This window comes from Podarcis bocagei, assembly GCF_964188305.1.
Source record: "Podarcis bocagei genome assembly, chromosome: 5".
In the NCBI taxonomy this organism is placed as follows: domain Eukaryota; kingdom Metazoa; phylum Chordata; class Lepidosauria; order Squamata; family Lacertidae; genus Podarcis; species Podarcis bocagei.
The window spans coordinates 35150550-35169006 of record NC_138129.1 but is presented as its reverse complement, the minus strand read 5'-3'; the positions used below and the strand labels follow the sequence as shown (position 1 = coordinate 35169006).

The window sequence follows — 18457 nt, the reverse complement described above, 5'->3', positions numbered from 1 at the left end:
ATGGGCAATATGGAAACAGTGAAATGGCTCAAGCACTTTCCACCTCCGTTAAACTGAGGAGATTTCACCCCTCCCATATCCAAGAATCTGCTGATGTTCTCTGCTGATTCTCCAGAGAGGAGGGGCGGTTTCTGCTCTCTACTTATTCCGCTCCAGCCTCACATCAAAGTGTCGGGGGGAGAGAGAGAGAGACTGAGTGTTAGAGAGAGATCGTGTGTATAGATAAGGTTGCTGCTAAGAGCAGCTGCAGACACTCAGTGCAGTTCAGCATTTTCGTTTAGACCTCATTTAGCTCTGTACATAGTTGTGTATTATAGTTGTAGATAGAATAAAAGAAGATATTCTACAGAGCTGCTCTCCGAGTCGTTTATGCTCTGCTATACTCTGCTGTGCGACGACTGTCTTCTTGTTGGAGTGAATCCAGTGCTCACAACTCTAAGCTGTGAGTCCACAGCACTTTGACCTGTTCCTGTGCAGAAGGTGGTCTCTGGAAGTGCTACCCAGCTCGCCTAGCCCAATCGGGGCTGAAGTGGATGAGTCCAGTTGGTGGCACTGGCTCAAGGGCGATCATAAACCTCATGATCTCGCAAGCAACAACTCAATCCACCCACCATCATGTATGGCATTCAAGGAAACTAGAAAGAAACACATTCTGTGTATTCCTTCTCAGTGTTGCTGTGTTGTTGTTTTTAATGTACAGAGAGAAACAACGTTTGCATCCCCCCAAACTGCTTGTATCAGAAGAATTAGCATGGAGGGACAGGGGGACTTTTTGATTGAGAAAGACAGAGCACCAAAGCTTCCCTAGCAATGACATTAACAGCATTCAGTCAGTAAGTTATAGCCTCAGTAGAGCCCTCTGTATGGTCAAAAGATTTGTGCAGGATGATCATCTATGATACAAGATCCTCTTTCCTTTTGCACTTTACAGATTCATAATCTTAGACCTGGCATGCCTCTCCCTCTGCCCCTAATAGAATGCAAAGTGCCAAGGATATGGCCTTGGAGGGAAGACTGCAGTGCAAGATCATTGCAATAGTAATCAGAACTCATGCTAGCAAGATGCTGGGTGCTTCCACAGGAAGCCCAGTGGGCTCATGAAGGGCTGAGAGGGCATGAAGTGCAAAGTCATAGTGATCTTTTAATAATGTCTGTACATGCAGCGACTCTACAGCTAATGCAGGAAGATGAGGCAAGACGAGGGAGCACGGGGCAGGGGGGAGGAAAGAAAGAGGTGCAGGCACTGTGGGACAGGATCTTCATCTTTCCATGCAGGCCCTGGAAAAGAATGGAAAGCAACTGTTCAATTAAACTGGAGTTGGCCTCACTTACAGTGATCACACAGGCACTGTCACGATCCTTGAAGCCTTTCCTTTGCACAATCAGCAGTGTTTAATAACAAACATTCCAAGCAAAATAAAATAACTTCAGTAACAATAAAATAAAATAAAATGCCCATCATGGTTGGACTAAGTAGCCAACACTAGGTGACAGCTGAGCGAGAACCAAAGACTAAGGAATAATGATCATTACACCCACGCTTTCTATGGCCACTGCTTTCTGCACTGCTGTACCACCCAGGTACAAACTATGCTGTGTTATTGTCAACTCTGAGGGCAGAATTTCTGCTCTTCTTGTGCCAAATTTTTAATGACTGAGCGCATTTATACAGGCAATGTGTCACTGGATCCCATCACTTGGCACTGTATTACATGTCTGTCTGCACCAAGGGCATCATGTGATGACTCCAACTGTGAGGAACTAAAACAACAATAACAACAACAGTAGGCTAACTAGTGCTCATTCCATCAGGCTACCTTAACTGTTTCAATCCCAGCTTGTCCTAAGTGTTGCCCCTTCCTGCCCATCCTTTTTTTCCCTTTTGTGCCATGTCTTTTAGCTTGTAAGCCTGTAGGAAAGGACTGTCTTGCTACTGATCTTGTAAGCTCCTTTGGGATGCTTTTTGGATGAAGAGTGGGGTAAAATGCTTTAAATAAAAGGAAAGACAAATCTGGACCAACAGGAACCTACTGGAAGGGACAGCAACAGGAAGTGGACAGGAGGAATGATAGTTGGGTTACACACAGTCATCTCACCAGCCAGGTTTTAGCTGAATGAGAATGGAATATTTTCCCCCCTTAAGTATGAGCTGGCGGCTATATATCCCTTCTCACAAAAATCAGAATTCAACATAAAGGCTTTGGAAGATGGTGGGACATGAGGAGAATGTGGTCAGATTAAGTATTCAGGCTTCTTTTTGCAGTCCACACTGGTTTTCTTCATTTGCCAGCCTTCATCCTGTTTCCTCTTCCACATCTTTAGTCTAGGAATGAGAGCTGAGCATGTGGTGCAGTGATAGCTCTCTACATTGTATAAAGAGAAGCGACTGCTGGACTGGTGATACAGATGATTTTCAGGACTTGATCCTGAATCGTACAACAACCTCCAGTACAGTCTCTAAGGCAGGGGTAGCCAATGTGGTGCCCTCCAGCTCTCATCATCACTGAGCTTTGGCCATACTAGCCAGGGATGATGGAAGTCGGAGCCCAACAACATATGTAGGAAAAGAGGATGTAGCAGTGAGCACCATTCCTATTTTGTGGAACTGGTTAGGAAGCCAGCTGACTCTGACTGGTTCTAATGCAACTCAGTGAGGTTTGGATCACTGTTTCTGACACTGAATGGCATGCAGAAAATATGAAATAATTAAAAGCTTTGTGTCTGGACAGATATATTCAGAGATTCAAAAGTTGTTTCCCGTAATTATCTCAGAGACAACGATTCAGTGCCCTGATTGGTATGTCCATTAGTCTATCAGCAAGTCAACTTTCTGAGTCCCGGTTGGCATCTTAATAGGGCACTTTCATGTTCAGGCTTGTGAACATTGTGGCAGGTATCATACCTCCTGTTTCCAAAGCTGTGAAGCTTCCACTATATTTTTTATTATTGTTGTGAGATGCAAAGCAGCTTGTAGATCTGCAATGGGGAATCTGTGATGAACACCCTCAAGAATTTGTTGGACTCCCAACTCCCATAATCTGTAGTCAGCATGGCCAATGGTCAGGGATAGGGATGGGGAGGAAATTTGATTCACTTCACATTGAAAGCCAAATTTATCAATTCACACTCTCTGAAACAGTTTTGAGAATGGAAACACAGCCATCCTCCAAAATCCGCACTTATTTGGCTTTTGCAGTGCAGTTCTCCGACCAAACAAAAATGTATATGTTAGGGGAAAATGTGCATGACAATGAACAGTGAAAATAACATACAAAAAGACACTATATTACGAGAAACTGCTTGCAAAATGTGTACATTAATCAAAACTGCAAAATATGTACATTAATCAAAACTGTATGCAAAATGTTTTTATTGGAATTTTATAGAAATTCTCACTAAAATGCGGAAGCGGCTTCTGGAGGATTTTTTTTTCAATGCAATTTTCTGCAGAAATGTGGAAGAACCCAAAAGAAACAAAATTTACAGATCCTTCCAACCCTATTCAGGGATTATGGGAGTTGTAATCGAGCCCTACCTGGCAGGCTACAGGTACCCTATCCCTGACATATATTATCTAGTGTGTGCCCCCAAATAAGTTTGTACCTGCTTTACATAAACAGGCAGTAGTTATTAAAGAGGAAAGAAAGAAAGAAAGAAAGAAAGAAAGAAAGAAAGAAAGAAAGAAGACACAGCCTAAACTTCCACTGTTGAATTGAACTCAACGGAGCCAGGAAAATGGTGCTGCTTGTATCTCTATGATACAATGGTTCAATTGCACAACATTGCCCATTGAGTGGCTTCTGCATTCAAGGAAGTATCAGTCAGGATTCGTGATGATGCTGAGACTGGAACCCTTTACCAATGATAGCAAAATTGTTGTGGACAGGAAACTAAATATATAGGAGTAAATTAAGACTGTCATACTTCTCACTGTCCTGTTGGAGCTTTGGCAGCATCGAACATTTTCTTCCTGCCTTCCATTCCTGACATGGCCTCCACATTCTTACGCCAGTCACCCACTTCTACAGGACGCTCCTGTAAAGAAACCAGGAAGCTTACCTTAGTACCATGAGAACAGAATAGTAAAGGCAAATTCATAGCACCAGATCCCACCTTAACCACCAATTAGTGCAATATGGTGCACAGACTTTGGCATCTTGAGAACTCTACTTTCATTTCAAAGTTTCTAGTCCTCATGGCTGTGAAGGTGAAGGTGAAGGTGAAAGTGGGTGGGCAGTGCCCATGGCATCTCAGAATTCAGAGGAAAAAGATTAGGCAGAATTTTTAAAGGCTGTGAGTTGGGACTTTGCATTCTGCATTATAACATCTTGCCTTTCTCCAACAACTGGAAGAGGAAGTTGTCCAAATTGGCTTGGGTGTGTGTACACATATCACAGAATCCAGTGCAAATGAACTTTTGAATGAATGAAATTCACACATACTCAACTCTATGAGGACTATGCCTCCTCCTTGCCCACTGGCAACCCATCATGATCAGACATTGCCATTAAAGGTTTGCATGCTGTATAAAATGTGTTTGTACAGACGTTCAGAAAGTCTAATCCTGAGTTTTGCCCTCTTAAGGTGGAAGCCAATAATATCAAGCTGGCCAAATATAATCACAGCTAAACATGGAGTTTTAAGTTGATGTTTTAATCATTGTTTTGCTAAGGTTTTCAGTGTTTTAAGTTGGTTGTTGTTTCATTGTGCATTATATATCTTATGGTTATCTGTAATCTGCCTTATGAGGGCCACACCCGATGAGGTAGCCTAATAATATCCACATAAAACAAAGAGGCCAGGCTCATCACAAACATGCACTGACCACCACATTTTCCCAGCATGCCCCACTGCATGCAGAAACATTATCTAAACCAGCTTTTCCAAGCCTGATAGCCTCCAGATGTATTGGACTACAACTCCCATCAACCCCAGCCAGCATGGCCAATGGTCAGGAGAGATGGGAGTTATAGGCCAGAATATCTGAAGGCTACCTTGTTGGGGTCAGGCTCCCTTCAGGCTGGGAAGCAACACACACAGGCTCCTTGTATGGCTACCACACCCTTAGATGTTTGGAAAGAGAGACCCACACTGGTGTTCAGGGAGCTTAGCATGCTCTGTTAACCATGGGAGACTTTGAGTATCAGGTTCAAGGCATCTTCTGAGCCTAAATGGCATTGTGCCAGAGTTTGGGCCAGTGTTTGGCAGGCACACCAGAGTCTGGGACAGCTCCTTATCAGGAATTTACCCCATGCTGACATTTTTTCCAGATCTGAATGACTTTATGAGTAATAAAGACAAAGAGTCAGAACATTAAAATTTGCTTCCTCCATATGCAAGCTTGCAAAACACACTGTATGTGTAGTGAGCTCCTCTACTTATTATGAAATAGTTTCTGTTAACTACTGATATTGGGAAAGCTAATATTCAAAACAGATCCCCATATGCTGGCCCAAGCAGTGATTTTTCCGCCTAAGAAAAGCAAAGTGTGAAGACTTTCAGCTCACATGAAAGCTGCTTACAAATGTTACCATCGTGATAGGGATCACTTGGTGTGGGAAGACCTGGGTTCAGCAGCCTTCATCCACGATTTCAGCCATTCAATATGTGTGCAGCTGCCACAAATGAACTATTTCAAAAGTGCTTAGCACAACTCAAACAGCTAAATCAATCATGAACTGTCTTGACCGCGAGTCAAAACAAGACATAGTAGAAAGGTCAGCATGAGTAGATGTACAAACCACAGATAATGAGCAGCTCAAATGACCATCTCCCACAGAGGTGTCTGGCCATGTGTCAAGATTGAGAAAGCCTGGCCTCAGTTTTCCATGCTCTGGTGTCCTCCAATTTGGACTATTTGAATGTGCTCCATGTGGGACTTCTTTAGCAACTGCTCCCTTCAATTTAGATGGTTGGGAATATCCAAAGGATAGCATTATCATGCTATCATGCAGCCAGTTGAAAGAAGGTCAGCACACAGGTAAACCTTTCCTCCATAATCACTTTAAGAAGCAACCACTGACCTTCTCGGTGTCCTCCTTTTTGACAGACTTGAGGTTGGCTCTCAAGTCCATGGATACTTTGTGCTTAGAGCCAAGCAGAGCCCTAAGCATAGCGTCAGCAGAGACACGGACCCTCCGCAAGGGAGGGCGTTTGAATTTCCCCCGAAGGTCAAGCACCTTCAGTTTCAGGTCTTTAATCTGCAGAACAGGAGATCAGAAAAGAAGCCTCATAAAGTCATCAATGGGCAAGCAAGAACTAAGGTGAAGTTGGTCAAGCCTTTTTTTCTAAACAGGAAGGAGTTCGTGTGATCTGACTATCTTTCTCTGCTGTAGGTATGGATGCTCTGGGAATCCCCTAGTGCTAACAGTGAGCGCTCACACCTTCCTTTGTGGGTGCCCTTTGTGGGACTGCGCGCAGCACCCTGGGTCACATGGGACGCACCAGCTGGTTGGGCTGGCCCGCCTCCCGCCAAACCTCAGTTAACCAATCAGCTCTGCTGGGAGGTGGGGCCATTTGCATAAATAGGAGGCGGAGCCGGCAGCAAACATGCAGTCGGCTCCAGAGAGGCATTCCTGGGGGCAGTTTCACACCTGAATCTTTTGCCATGATCAAACAAAATAGAAAAAGCACACTGGGTCTCCTTTTCCCACTATCTTTGTGCGCTTTATTAAGCAGCTCCTGCACCAGGAACATCAAACCTGAGAATGTCAGGAGAGCTTCTGCGTGGTGAAAAACTAGAACACATGATCAGCCTAAGGGCTTCATTAATATATATATATATATTCCAGAATGATTATAGATGTTCCAGGAGGTTGTGCATTTTCCTATTTTCAGTTCAAACCAGAGATCTCCACCTCCGTTCTCTCAGGCCTAACTGCCCTAAGAACCAGGTCCTGAGCCCAAGAGTACAACAATGCACATTGACTGTTATATTGTGAAGATTGCAGCAGATGTCATTTTGTTTTCTTACCTCCCGCATGTTGTGGTTACATTTTGCTTCAATGTCATATCGCTCCTCATCCACAACATCCACTTTCTCATGTAGCTCTCTGCACAGATCCTAGAGAGAGAGGTTAAAAGGAAAAGTGGTGAGCCGGCATTTTTCTCCAGGACTAGTTTTGATAGAACTAGTACCCAAGAAGGCATTTCCTTTTCCTTCTTATCTGGAAGATATGATGTATTTTTGTCAAGGGGGGGGGGGGAGTCTCTCAACAGCAAATTTGACAAAGAAAGAAAAAGAAACCAGACGAAAATAAAAATAAAACATCAGCTGACATTAATAGTACAACAACCGTCAATACAAACCATCTCAGTTTAAACATATAAATTGATATATTCTGCTTGAGACAGTTCCTTTAAGCACTTCAAACCTCAAGTCTAAATAAGAACATCTCTAGTCTGAAGGAAGAGACTTCTTATCCACCTCTGGCTGCATCTACACAGTTATTTTAAAAATGCTCTATAAATGCTCTGCGGGGGCGGGGGGGGGACATTTCAAAGCTCACAGTGGAAAATTTCATAGAGTTCCAATTTCAGCTCTGCAACACCATCTGGTGTCACAGTGTTATAATGCATTTTTTACATTTTATTTTTACTAATGTAGCTGAGTCCAAAGGCAAAAAAATACAGCACAAGCTGGAGACCTAACTCCAAGTATGGCTCATCAGAGCTCCATAATGCTCAACAACATCAGGAAGTCTTCAGAAGCCACCTTTACTTCCACACAGCTTCCTCAACCAAGAGAATACCTGGAGTTGGGCAAACGAAAGTCCGCTGGTCCGCAGAGGTGTGACCCTCTCTGCCAAATACCTCTCCTTTTCTCCTTGTTTGTCCACTTGCTCTTGTTCCCACTGTTCTTTAGCTTTAGCCAGCATCAAACTCTGAGACAAAGAAGTCAAAGCATTTGAAATTTGCAGGCTTTGAGGTTTTGTTTCTCTTTCCCCCACCAACGCCCCCCCCTCCCCTGCTCTGTTGGCTGCCTGTTTATTTTGGAAGGCATGGAGGCTGCAGTAATTGGTGTGATGGTCGGTAGGGCATTGAATGTTTATAGCTCAGGATGAGAGCCTGTGCAGTCAGAATACTGATGAGATAAAGTTCTTCACTGCTGTTCAGAGGGAGAGTCTTATTGGCACACAGCTCCCCCACCCCATGTGGGAAGTGGAGTAGGAGATTCATCTTATTATGATTCCAGGAGATCTGCCCAGCTGCCTTTGTCATACAAAGTGACTGGCTGGGATTTTGTACTGAGGGATAAGGATGACTGTGTGTTTGTTTACAGGGAACCAGGCAGAGGGCCTTCCCGGTAGTGGCGCCCGCCCTGTGGAATGCCCTCCCATCAGATGTCAAGGAAATAAGCGACTGACTTTTAGAAGACATCTGAAGGCAGCCCTGTTTAGGGAAGTTTTTAATGTTTGATGTTTTATCCCTTTATTTTTATTATTATTAATATTCTGTTGGGAGCCGCCCAGTGTGGCTGGGGAAACCCAGCAGGATGGGCGGGGTATAAATAAATTAGTAGTAGTAGTAGTAGTATTTGTGGGTGTTACTAATTAATAGTATAATGTTTATTTCAATAGGTTGTTACTTGATTATTATTGTATTGTACAGTGGTACCTCTGGTTAAGAACTCGTTCCGGAGGTCCGTTCTTAACCTGAAACTGTTCTGAACCTGAAGCACCACTTTAGCTAATGGGGCCTCCTGCTGCCGCCGAGCCACCGGAGCACGATTTCTGTTCTCATCCTGAAGCAAAGTTCTTAACCCAAGGTACTATTTCTGTGTTAGCGGAGTCTGTAACATGAAGTGTATGTAACCCGAGGTACCACTGTATTTGTTTTCTGTTTTGTGCATTGCTTTGAGATTCTTTTGTCTTGTATTTAATTTCTAGCTTTTACATCACTTTGAGATTTTTTAAAATTAAGACAAGTTCTAAATAAAAGAAAAGGACAAGAAGAGGGATCCTTCAGAACATCATATATTTTTTAAATCAGTGCTACCATATTTTCTGAGATGTGAGTTCTATCATAGGTCAATGCAAACATCTCATAGGCTTCCCCTACAATGCACAAGGTGGAATTCCTACACAATCCCCAACATTTGCTTAGGATAGCTTCTCTTGTGTGCAGCTCACTTTAACAAAAGCACTGTAGCTGGTTTGCGACCTCTGTGAGGATCTAGGATCGCATCCCGACTCACCTTCAAAAGGAGTTTGCGCGAGGCTGTGATTTTGGATTTCCTCTGAGGGAGAAAGACGAATACGTAAATAAAGGGAACCCACTTTAAAGCAAATACATTATGCAATCAGTTGCAGAGTTGCACAGAAAAATAAAAAAGAATCCAGGAGCAACACTTACCTCCCTGCAGAAGTTCATTTGGGTGGAGGAATAAAGAGAGGAGAAAGCAGAATGAATATGACGAATATAAACTTCTGCTCAAGAGAAGAATAGAATTGCTACTGTATGGAAAAGTAAACCCATCACACCACTACTCCCCACTAATCCAGAGATTTCCAGAAGAAGTTGGAATTTTCCTACCCTCCCTATGCTGTATTTTGGGTCACAAATTGTTTTGGAAAGTGTAGATTTGGAAGGTTCACCTCAAAATGTGAATCAAACTGAATTCCCACCCTCATCCCTAGTGAGAAGACCTTATCTGGGAATATGGCTGTTTTGCTTTCATTTAGACAAGTGATTGAGATGATATACAGTATTTCTCTACAGTTCAGCTGTTCTTGGACCCAAATTAAACATGGCACATTCTCACAGGGTTTTCCATAAAAGAGATGTCCACAGCTGTTCTCAAACCTAGAGATCCCCACTTTATGGTCACATCTACTAGTGGGATCATGGATTAGTTGTCAGTGGGCGAGCTGTGCTACTCTTCCAGTAGTGGACGATGACATCCTGAAACAAAAGGGCTGAATGGACTGGCTAGCTCCAGCCTAAGGGGAGGAGAAAAGGCACAATTCCTTTGGCAAATCCCATTTTAGAACCGTGCCTCTAAGCCTGGGAAGTGTAGGTTCTTCTCTGCCATCTAGTGGCTGATTTATAGAAGTGGTTTGTGATTCTAACTAATGCTCTCAAAACTCAAAATTCTCTTTTATAAGTAAACTCGCTAGGCAGCCTCTGAATATTTGCTATTCAGCCAATGATCACTGAATTCAAAATTTCATATCTTACCCTTGATATCTGACTGTATTTGACATGCAATGGCATTTTAAATTTGGCAGTATTGGAAACTAATGCCTGATAGCTATTATTTTAGACTTTCTACTTTCCTCTTTATATTCTCTGTGGTTAGACTTGACACTAAACCTTTAAAACACTCTTATACCACTTCAACAGTGATGGCTGCCCCAAAGAACCCTGGGAACTGTAATTCATCAAGGGTCCTGACGAATCCCCAACATCCTTAAATAACTCTATTTCCCATGATCCTTTCTGGAGAATATATGGCTGTTGAAGTGGTATATGTGAGCTTTAAATATAGGATGTGACCTACAACAGAACCTTTGAACATTGCAGAGAAATTAGAGGCATGCTCAGTTCACACTAAGCAGTGTTTGAGGACACTATTGCCCACTGCAACATGATAGTGCGCCCTGGCTTATGTCTGAGCTGACATGCATAGGATTGCACTAGAGCAAATCTTGATATGGCACTGGTCATAGGATTGCCATTGAAAGCAGCAGCCCTGTATCCCGTTCTATTTTCCTCCCATTGGTCAACTCTCCTTGTTTCCCCACTATGATACAGGTGAACCTATGATACAGGTTCATGTTTCTCTTGGGTTATCAACTTTGCGGGTCCTTGGTCACATGTGCAAACTGTAGAAACTGTGATGTACACACACCACACTGATGCACATCCCTCAGACATGTATGCAACCATATACCACAACTGCACACAGATGCAACCCCCCCACATACATATGCATGCACGCATACACACACACCCTGCTAGCAATTCGGCTTGGGAAAATAATTTCTGCATTTTTCAACTCAAATTTGGGGCAGTGGGCATCTTCTTGGAGTGCACAGCTGGGTAGCCAACAGCAAATCTTCCCTCCTTAGCTCTCCAAGAAGATCACTCCCCAACCCCACAACCAGGGGTGCCAAATTGAATAAAATATTGTGGGGCGCCCAGGTAAACCCCGCCCTGCATAATCGATCACATGACACAGTGCAGACACACCATTTGAATGGGAATGCCCATCAACTTTGTGGGGGCTGAGGCCCCTCAAATATTTTATTGTGGCGACCGAAGCCCCCACAGCTCCTAGGAGTTGGCTCCTATGCCCACAACTATTAGGTTTGAAAAATGCCTCCTATGGAAGCCAATGGAAGATTTCGTTCACTCTCATTGCAGCAGGGAAGGAGCAATTGGAGGCTGCTGTTGGGGTGGGAAGTATTAACCATTGCTTCACCAGTTTGGTTGCCCAAAACTGCCCTTCCCTTGTGGCAATTAGGCTTGAAAAAAGCCTTCTATGTGGCTAAAATAGAAGGCTTCTTTCAAGCCTACTGACATCTTTTTCAGCAGCATTCCTCAGGACAAGTCTCCCAAATCTAGTTCCGCTCTAAGTGCCAGGTGTCATGCATGAGTTAATTTAGGCCAAAGTCAGAAGAGGAATCCAGGAAACAAGATCCAAACTAGATGTAAATAGAGGACACCTCAAGTGGCAGCAGGCAGACGTGGTTGTTGTTTATCTTACTTACTGTTCAGGCATCGTGCAATTGAATTGTGTGCCTACAATTTGAAAGAAAAAAAATCAGCAATAAAGAATGAAACTGAAACCTAAGCTTTGAACACCAGCACAAGTTCAGGGTCAACCCTACATACATACAAACATCATTTTATTTGCATGTTGCCATTCCATAGTTCAAACCATGCTCAAGGTGGCTTATAACATGAAAAATTACGTAGTGCCTACATAACAAAAGTAGTCATAAACAATAAATAAAACATCAAAATACCAAACCAAGTTAAACAATTTGCACATATATCATAATAAGATCTGTAATAAAGGTACAGAGAATTAATGGCAATAGCAGCAACAATCCCTGAACAAAACCCCCTAAACAATACCCCAGCCCAAGAGCCTATTCGGCAGCCTCAGCTTTTGTAGCTGGAGTCAGTCCGGGCCCCACCCTCCAGGTGCAAAAAGGCCTACAAGGCAGGGAGCAGTTTCTCCAGGACTCACAACCAAGGTGGCCTCTGGCCTCTTCAGCAGCCTCAGCTTTTGTAGCTGGAGTCCGTCAGGGCACCACCGGCCCAGGGCCTACCCATAAGACAGAGTGAGATGGACAGCTAAAGTGGTGGATGCTGGTACGATGCATCTAGCTGTGGGGTGGACCAGAAGTGTGAGTGCCACACAGCCTCCCCAAAGCTAACCCTTCCACCTTCAGATGAGGTGGTGGACCTGCATCGTCTGTGTAGAAGTAAGATTTATCTGTCAGTCCAGTCAGCTTCTGTATGTGGAAGAGTGTGTGTGTGTGTGTGTGTGCGTGTGTGTGTGTGTGTGTGTGTGTGTGTGTGTGTACGCACGCCATCTTGCAAAACGGCCTCAGGCATTTTGAAAAGGCAGGTTTTGAATAACGACAATCTGTTGAAGCAGCAATTAAGCTTCCAATGTGTTTATATAATGTTTAATCTCGTGGTAATCAATAACACTAGAATCAGAGAATCAGAGACCCCAAGGGTCTAACCCCCCAGTCCAACCCCCTGATATACAGGAATCTTTGTTGGTAGTGTTTCTGCAAAACTTTATGGCGCTAAGCCAATGATAAAACTGCAGAGTGCCAGTGGGTCCAGACCTCATTATTCTGTCTTGAGATCAGGCATCCCCAACCTGTGGCCCTCCTGATGTTTTGGCCTACAACTCCCATGATCCCTAGCTAACAGGACCAGTGGGCAGGGATGATGGGAATTGTAGTCCAAAACCTCTGGAGGGCCAAAGGTTGGGGATGCCTGTTCTAGATGACTAGAGATGATGAGGATACTTTCCCCCTACAGGTGCTGCCTGGTGCTGCTACCCCAAATCCAAAGAGTAGTCACAGACTCACATAACCTAGTTGTACCTATTTGGTCCTACCTTTTAAATATCAGGTCGCGCACACTCTGTATATTGTGTATCCATGGAACAGCATTTAGACTATATGGATAGCTTGTTCCAATTAACTCCTGGTAAAATCATTCCACCAGTTATTAGAGGCCCACTAACTGAAGATGCAGTGAGAGATTTTACTTTCTTGGGCTCCATGATCACTGCAGATGGTGACAGCAGTCACAAAATTAAAAGACGCCTGCTCCTTGGGAGAAAAGCGATGGCAAACCTAGACAGCGTCTTAAAAAGCAGAGACATCACCTTGCCAAAAAAGGTCCATATAGTTAAAGCTATGGTTTTCCCAGTAGTGATGTATGGAAGTGAGAGCTGGACCATAAAGAAGGCTGATCGCCGAAGAATTGATGTTTTTGAATTATGGTGCTGGAGGAGACTCTTGAGAGTCCCATGGACTGCAAGAAGATCAAACCTATCCATTCTTAAGGAAATCAGCCCTGAGTGCTCACTGGAAGGACACATCCTGAAGCTGAAGCTCCAATACTTTGGCCACCTCATGAGAAGAGAAGACTCCCTGGAAAAGACCCTGATGTTGGGAAAGATTGAGGGCACAAGAAGAAGGGGACAACAGAGGACGAGATGCCTGGACAGTGTTCTCGAAGCTACAAACATGAGTCTGACCAAACTGCGGGAGGCAGTAGAAGACAGGAGTGCCTGGCGTGCTCTGGTCCATGGGGTCACGAAGAGTCGGACACGACTAAACGACTAAACAACAACAACAACAAACTGAAGATGCAAAAAATAATAATAAATACAATTGTCCCACACAAGGTGCTAAGAAAAATGAGGTCCTAGGCAACCCAGGTGACCTTTTTCTACCTCTGCTTAGGCATTTGCCATGCTATTCCAAGCTGAATCATCTAAATGCGTAAGAGGCAGGGAGAAGCAGTAGACACAAGACAGCCTAGCATCTGATCAAATTAGAGACTTCTGCTCAAGATGGAGCATTACTCTCCCAGAACGTGTCTGATAGCCAGCACACCTCTATTGTTTACTTTTTTTGGACCTTCTGCTGCCATGGAGAGAGATACTAGCAAAGCTGTGATGTACAGGAGGTCAGCCTCAAATTAAGGGAGCAAGAAATTCCATAGACAGGAGGGTGTGCCATGTCAAGCGTATCTACAATTCAGCAACTTGGCTTCAAGGTTTTAGCTACTTCTCGAATGCTAATTACCCACAACCCCTCTCAGTTCCTCAATTTTTACAAAATTATTTCTGTTGACTAATATTTTGGAGGGTAAGATAAGGAACTTCCCCGAGAGGGATCAAGTATGTGAAAATCCAAGTCTTAAAATACATGAGCCTTAGATAAATGCCCACATTCAAATTTCAAATGTCTTTTTTAAAAAAATAAAAATTCAATTCAAATTCATAATGCTTTTTTTTATTTCACTTTTGCATTCCCTTAAGAAGCTGGTTTACACTCAGATTATTCGAAGCTTTCCTGCATCTGAGCAACTTTATAGGTAGCATAATAGATTTAAGAGCTCCAAAATTCCCTGCAGCGTACTAGCTCCGAAACCATTCTAAATAAATGTAAAGTAAATGTAAAAAGGAGAATTTGATTGTAGTGAAACCCATGGTTCACAGGATTCCTTTGAAGGTGGCTTTGAATATTGTAGTATTTCTAATACTGCTGCATACTTGGTGATATCACAATTTTGCATCCATAATTTGACCATAGAATTTCTTTTGTTCAGCTGCAAAAGCCTCATTTTCATTCCTACTCTCTAAATGGCTTGACACCGCTTTGATGGCTCATATATATGCCTGCTTTTTGCTCAGCGGTTTCTACCTTTAAGTCATTCAGCGCATCCGTGCAGCCCATGTCTTCCACAAATAAGATATCTATTCATAAGAACATACGAAAGGTACTCCCGTCTCAGACCCAATGCCCATCTAGTCTAGCATCCTATTCTTACAGTGGCCAACCAGATGTCTGTGAGAAACCCACTGGCAGGAGTTGAGCATGGCAGCATTCTTCCCACTTGTGATTCGTAGCTATTGATAGCCTCATGCTCCATAAATGTCACTTGGGAAAAGGTATGGAACTTGTGGAATACACATCTGTGACTGGATCATTTTGCTCTTTCAAATGAATTGTCCCAGTGCTCTCCGTATCACTATGGATGGCATTCAGAAACAGTTCTTCCAGTTTAGTTTCTGGTAGACAAATTACCCTGGCATAAGCAAAGTTCTCTCGAAGTTCTGTTGGGAGTCAGCAGATTTCTTTGACACCACCATGGTGTTAACAAAATGTTAAGTATCCGCAATGAAATAGACAGAGAAGGCAACTTGAGCACAGACTTTTATAGATGCACTCACCACAAATGGAGACATAAAAATAATTAGCATCATTTCTGCACCTGTCATCTACAAGAGAGCTGGAATTTGGTGTGGGAGAAAGTCAATTTGTTTTTTCAGAGTTCCCATTTCCCCAAGAGCCTATTGGATCCTTTTAGACACCCAGTCCCCTCGTGCAATGCCTTTTCCATCAGGGAATCTGATCACTGCCATCTGCTCTGGGGAATTTTCATAAGCATTTCTCTTCAGATCTAACGCTTCACCAACCGAAACCTGCCCTTAAGCTTCTGGCTAATCTATCTGCCTAGTATTTGCAAAGTGCTCCGAGATTGAAAAGGGGAGGAAAAAACCCCATCTCCACCAGCCTGTGTCTGCATTAGTGCCTACATGCCATTGGCACTGCAAGTGTAATTGGTTTTAATGGCAGTTGCCTGGGTGCATCCCCTACAAAGCTCCTGCTCAACCAGCTGGTGTTCTCATTGCCTTGAGCAAAATAAGGTGGTGATTTCTTTCTCTGTGCTGCAACCTATAAATCAACACATGACTACCTCCCGCCCCAAGGCTAACCCTTTGATGAAAACACCTTACCTAGCGCAGTCCAGGCGGGAGGGAGGTGCTGGCTGAAGGATGGAAGATTTCAGACTGTGAGGAGATGAGGAAAGGATGGGGGTATTAAGCTGCAGCCAGACCGCAACTGGTCAGTAAAAATAGAACAGATACAGATACCCTTCTGGGACGCCTGCATTCACAGAGCAAGAGGCGATGTCTAGAGATGCAGCAGACCACACACCCACACATTGTGTATACATTACGTGCACACACTTTGCGCTGCGTACATGTTATAATGAGAGTGGGGAAGCTTTTCCAGCCTGAGGGCCTCATTCTCTCATGAGCAACGTTGCAGGGGCCACATGCCAGCAGTGGATGGGTCAGGGATATGACTCTTGCCTCCATACAGTAGGTTGCATTCTAGCCACACAAAAGTCAGAGGTTTCTAAATGCCATCCTTCTTTCTTCCAACCAGACAAGCAGGAAGCATGATTGCTGCTCAAGGCACTGAAAGTCCAGGAAAGGTTATGGCCTGGAAAGATGTGCAGGAGACTTCAGGAAGCCAGAGAGACTGGAGGGCTTTTGGCCCCCAGTGTTGAGGTTCCTCACACACACACACACACACACACACACACACCAGGTTATACCTTTACATTGCATCCGCTGTGTACTCTGACTAGTGTACAAAGCACACATAACTTCTGCTCACATACTAAAAACTCTGGACACACTGAGAACAGGAAACTGCAAGACACGGTTGATAAGAACAGTCAGTGAGTAGAAAATGAGGAGAATGGATTACTCAGGATTGGATTAATCCCCCAACTTTTCTATGAATGTTAAAATGATGCAGGATATAAAAACAATATGGCATTAGTAAACGAGTGGAAAGGAATATGAAAATAATTGAAGTATAAGAACAAAGATGAAATTTGAATAATATTATGTCAAGTTTAAGTATTTAAATATTTGATAACAAGAGGCAAAATTGGAGACATAATTGTTGAAATATACAATTTAAAACAATTTTTAAGAGAAGGTGAAATATTGCGGAATATGATTTTGTAATTAGGAACACAGAAAAGGGAGACGCGAGGGAGTCATGAAAGAGGGTTATGAAAATGATATCTAAGAAAATGAACTATTTTCTTTTTTGTGCTTTTTATGTATTTTTATACTTGTATTTTTGTATGTTTTTATGCTTCTTTTTTGTTCTTTGTTTTTGATTTAAGTTTGTTGTATTGTTTGAATTCTTTAAAATCTTCAATAAATATTTTATTAAAAAAAATGGATTAATCCCCCAACTTCTAGGTTGTTCTTTTTCTCAGTTTGAACCAAAGCTAAAAAAAAATGGGGGGGAGGGAGTGGACACATCAAAACACAGCATTTCATGAGGATAAATATGGATTATACGGCTGATGTCCTGTGTGCATTGCCTCCCAAGCCAGCAAGGTGAATGTTCCAGATGCAGAGGGGAACAAGGTTTTGATCAACAATCAAGAGGCCATAATTGATTGCTAGAAGCAGCCTTTGTTAAGGAGAACCACAGTCCCTTCCTGCGGGGGAGCTCACTCTTTTGTCTCTAAAGCGGGCAGACTAGGAGCCCCTCAGGGTGGGGAGGAGGCCCAGAGAGCTGCCTTTGCACCTGTTTCCCTGGGTATTTTTGGAGCACATATGAGGAGAACACAACTCTATAGTCCAAGGAGGACAATGCTTGGCATTTTAATCCATGTTGCTATTATGGTGCGGGCAGAGAATAGAGGAAAGATATTCAAAGGCAGTGACAGGAGTGGAGAGCCCAGGGTCCTTCCCTGCAACACCAACACCACCCTGTTTTCTGTGGGAATGAGCAGCGATCAGAGCAGCAATGAACCATCCTCATTCGAACCCAGCCTTCCCCAATCAGGTGCCATCCAGATGCTTTGGACTACAGTTCCCATCATCCCCAGCCAGCAGAGCCATGTTGGCTGGGACTGATGGAAGTTGTAGTCTAAAGCATCTGGACAGCACTAGGTGTGGGAACACTATTCTAATTTATTGTCTATGTATTACATTTGTATACAATATGTCCATATATATATATAGTTGCCCACCACCCCAATCTCTGTGCAGTGTGAGACTCCAGGGGTTCCCAGAGCTCATCCAGGATTTGTATTTCCTTTTGGAATGAGGGACAGCGGAGACTGTGGTGTCTTTATGATATATGGTTTATTTACACATATATACAAGCTGATGGAGGGGTTCACAGCATTAACACCACAAGAGGGTCTTCCTTCCCCTATAGCCACAGCCTTGGATTCAAACAGAAATCCAATGTTCCTCTGACTCTCTCTGCTACTTTTCTTCTGGCACACATCACTTAACTCTCAATTCTCACCTTAGTCTTTTTCTAACTACCAGCCGGTTGATGCTCACACAGACTCACTTCCTTTATTCTCCTGAATGGCCCATCACCCAGGAGGTCACCTCAACAGGGAGCTAGCCTGG

At 43.4% G+C, this 18457-nt stretch overlaps 1 protein-coding gene across 1 annotated transcript; it reads right to left on the bottom strand.

The window, feature by feature from the left end:
- Positions 1 to 659: 659 nt before the first annotated feature.
- On the bottom strand, positions 660 to 16152 carry TNNI1 (troponin I1, slow skeletal type). The gene is made up of 8 exons (XM_081194807.1): positions 16010 to 16152; positions 11711 to 11745; positions 9197 to 9238; positions 7752 to 7883; positions 6974 to 7063; positions 6024 to 6200; positions 3925 to 4035; positions 660 to 1278 (listed from the first exon to the last, which is right to left on the bottom strand). The coding sequence occupies exons 4-7, from the start codon at positions 7875 to 7877 to the stop codon at positions 3928 to 3930; spliced, it is 501 nt and encodes a 166-aa protein (XP_081050933.1). The 5' UTR covers positions 7878 to 7883; positions 9197 to 9238; positions 11711 to 11745; positions 16010 to 16152; the 3' UTR covers positions 660 to 1278; positions 3925 to 3927.
- Positions 16153 to 18457: the final 2305 nt, after the last annotated feature.